Source organism: Lipophrys pholis (genome assembly GCF_963383615.2).
Source record: "Lipophrys pholis genome assembly, chromosome: 8".
NCBI classification, from domain to species: Eukaryota; Metazoa; Chordata; class Actinopteri; order Blenniiformes; family Blenniidae; genus Lipophrys; species Lipophrys pholis.
In genome coordinates this window covers 20,964,298-20,967,455 of record NC_137630.1, presented here as the reverse complement: position 1 = coordinate 20,967,455, position 3,158 = coordinate 20,964,298, and the positions used below count along the sequence as shown (strand labels likewise).

The 3,158-nt window shown below is 47.4% G+C and overlaps 1 protein-coding gene across 1 annotated transcript; it reads right to left on the bottom strand.

Moving 5' to 3' along the window:
- Window positions 1-500: 500 nt before the first annotated feature.
- On the bottom strand, window positions 501-2,291 carry bhlhe23 (basic helix-loop-helix family, member e23). Its single transcript, XM_080469204.1, has one exon. The coding sequence runs from the start codon at window positions 1,911-1,913 to the stop codon at window positions 1,230-1,232; it is 684 nt and encodes a 227-aa protein (XP_080325330.1). The 5' UTR covers window positions 1,914-2,291; the 3' UTR covers window positions 501-1,229.
- Window positions 2,292-3,158: the final 867 nt, after the last annotated feature.

Below are 3,158 nucleotides of genomic sequence, written 5' to 3'. Positions count from 1 at the left end.
AGAAATCCTGTTAATAGCTGTCCAGAGTATAAGAGCCGGCCAAGGAAGGCTGCAATCACCCAAATACCCAGAGACAGGTCCTGGGTGCCCCGGGCGGCTCTTGCGCCCTTCCCCTCAGCGCCACCGACCTCGCCGCGTGCCAAACGGGCCCCACCAGCCCCAGCGAGCTCGTTTAGACCCATCTCTTCATGTCAGAGGCTTTCTCATGCAAGGAAACAAATTTGCCAACTCATTTTTGGAAGGGAGGTGAGAATTAAAAATTATTTGGAGAAGCGACGCTGCCTACATTTTCAGGCTTCAGTTCAGAAGTAATTCCAAGCAATCAGTAAACGGTGGTGCAAAACATTTAAAAACTAAAGAAAATGTGTTAAAAACTCAAACAAACAAAAAAAAATTATCGTGTGCACTAGTGGTTTGTGTTGTAAGGTACTATACAGGTGATCATTAACAAATACGCATTTAAAGTGCAAATGTTGAAAGGAAGCAAACCGGGTCCGAGCATAGATATGTGTTTTTAATTATAAAGACATATAAACAATATATGAAATCCATGTTGCAACACAACCAAAACGCTTCTTCAGTGTATAGGCTGTAGTTATATAACCATTACTATAACCGGGCTTGAAGCAAATGATTTTTTTTCCCAAAGTTGTACAATACAATCATGTGAGATGTGCAATAACTTAAAACAAAAACAAAGTCGTCAAAACATCGTATCAGAAAATATATCAGCCAACATCACATCAGACTAGTTTCCCCACATAGCATCATACAGTCATAGGAAGTGCTTTTTTTCTTTCTTCTTACAATTACTGTATTAAAATCCGAAAGTTAGGATTAGGTCGCATTTCTTGGCATTCCTACTTTTTGTGTTGTTTTTTACTAGATGTTGCATAGATTACAAATGACAGCTGTTAACAGAATCTTTCCCAAAATTGTCCAAAACTGAGAAATTGAACAAGGCCTGTAAGAGTCTGTAGAGTACAAACGACAAAGTGACAGGGACGTCATCCTACAAGAAGGCCTAAACAGTTGTTTTTTTTTCTAAGTAGCGTTTGTTGAATCCGGAGGAAACACTGCAGTATAATTACTTAACCATATCTTAAGATTATGCATTAGACTAAAATCGTTTTATTTTCCACAGAATGATTTAAAAATGACTAGAATCGGAAGGAGATCAACATGGGTGCAGTATAGGTAAAAGTTCATGGAAAGACGGTGAAATGAAATCAAGGCTTGTCGTTGCAGTGTTTGAAGAGACTCGATGGGGCCCCAGAATAAGTGGTGCACTTTTCGGCACAGGTGGCGAGCGCGGAGCCCGAGAAGGGGTAGACGGCAGCCTGTCCGAAGGGCGCCAGGGCGGTGGGGACTGGGGAGGTTATGGTCTGTCCCTGGTTCAGATACGCCACCAGCCGCCTCATCTCCTCCAGAGCCTGAGCCTGCATGAGGATATAGTTCTTGGCCAGGAGGAGAGTGGCTATTTTGGAGAGTTTTCTCACCGAGGGGCTGTGGGCGTAGGGGATGACGGCGCGCAGGCCGTCCAGCGCGTCGTTCAGGTCGTGCATCCTCCTTCTCTCGCGCGCGTTGATGCTGAGCCGCAGGGACCTTTGCTCCTTGGACTTTTTGGCGAGGGGCCCCCCGGGCTTGTCGTCCCCGAACGACGAGCCCCTCTTCCGGGACTCCAACGAATCGAAGCCGTCCTCGTCGTCGCTGGTGTGCTCCCCGCCGCTCTCGTTGGACTTTGCGGTCTGCCCGGAGAGGAAGTCGGTGGCCGGTGTGAGCGGGAAGCGGCCGGGACTTCCAGGACCATGGCCAGCTCCAAACCCGAAGGCTGACTGGCCGTAGCGCTGCGTCAGGTCGAGGAGCGCGTCGTTGCTGATGGACTTGAGCAGGTTCTCTTCGCTGACATTCATTTTCTCTTCCAGAGCAGATTCAGACCAGGAAAAAGTCTAGTCTTCCCGCTGTTCTCTTTTATCCCGGCTTTTTGTTGCTCAAAAGCTGGTACTCACGTAGTTTCTCTCCAAGAGTTGTTGTTTTCTAGGAGTTCCTCTCTTTGCCTCACTCCTTTCCTCTGTCAGTGCAGTGACTCTTCGAGACGGAGGCTGTGAGTCTGAAGCTGAGCCTCTACATGCGTTCACCTCCTCTGTACACTGCGCTCCCCCCTTGTTGCGCGCATAGCCCACGTTCAACAACACTTCTCTAATTGTGCTCGCTGAGACCGGAGCGTCCTCTTCCTACAGTCGCTTTTCCTCTCTCACGTCTTTCTTGCCCTCCCTTGCCTTGGGCAGATTGTGACTGGCGCTCTGCCCTGCTCGCAAGTTAGTAAGAGCAGGCGGCCCGCCGGGATTATCTGCCCGTCCAATCAGGGGGGCGTTTTAATTAACTCGGGAAGAGCGCAGGTCTTCTCCCAATTTCAATCAAAAAATGATAACTGCAACGCAAACTGACACCGAGAACAGCCGCGTCTGTCTGTGTACCACTGTACCCTGTATATAGGGAAACCCGTTTAAGAAACAGGGGAACCACTTTCAGTGGCATTCAATTAAATCTGTACACGTCTTTACTCTGCTTAAACTGCGTCCAGCGCCTCGCGGCAGGGAAGTCATGGGTTCGAGCCCGAGTCCAGCCGTTCTGTTCAGAGTTTGCATGTTCTCCATGTGCGTTTTTGTGGGTAATCTGGTTTCCTGCCACACTCTATAAACATGTGTCTGATTGTGAAATTTGCTGTCTGTACTGTGCATTTGCCTTCATTCATTATTGGCTGAATTGGATAAAGCGGGAGAAGAGGAATGAATGGATGGATGGATGGTGTAGTGGCTCGGATATTCGTTACATGTCTAGGGTATGCACAAATCTCAGTGACCACAAGATGCAAGTGGATCAATAAGAAACCTGTGTGAAGAAAACTACTTCAGTGACACATATCAGGTGAGGTTAGAGCTAGTGAACGGACAGGTTGTAGGAATGTTGCAATATTTGTGATAAAGATGGGTATTAAATAAGTGAAATCTATTCAGTGAAACGAGATCCCATCACAGTGACAGTTTCTTATCTACACTGGATTCTGCTTGCATGTCTTGGATGAATCCTGCAGACTTATAAACGTACAGACTAAGTCGTCCAGACTGCACGCTGGCAGAGTCAGCACCAGATGCTCA

Excerpts from the sequence above, each read along its gene's own strand:
- bhlhe23 (XM_080469204.1), bottom strand. The coding sequence starts at position 1,913 with ATGAATGTCAGCGAAGAGAACCTGCTCAAGTCCATCAGCAACGACGCG.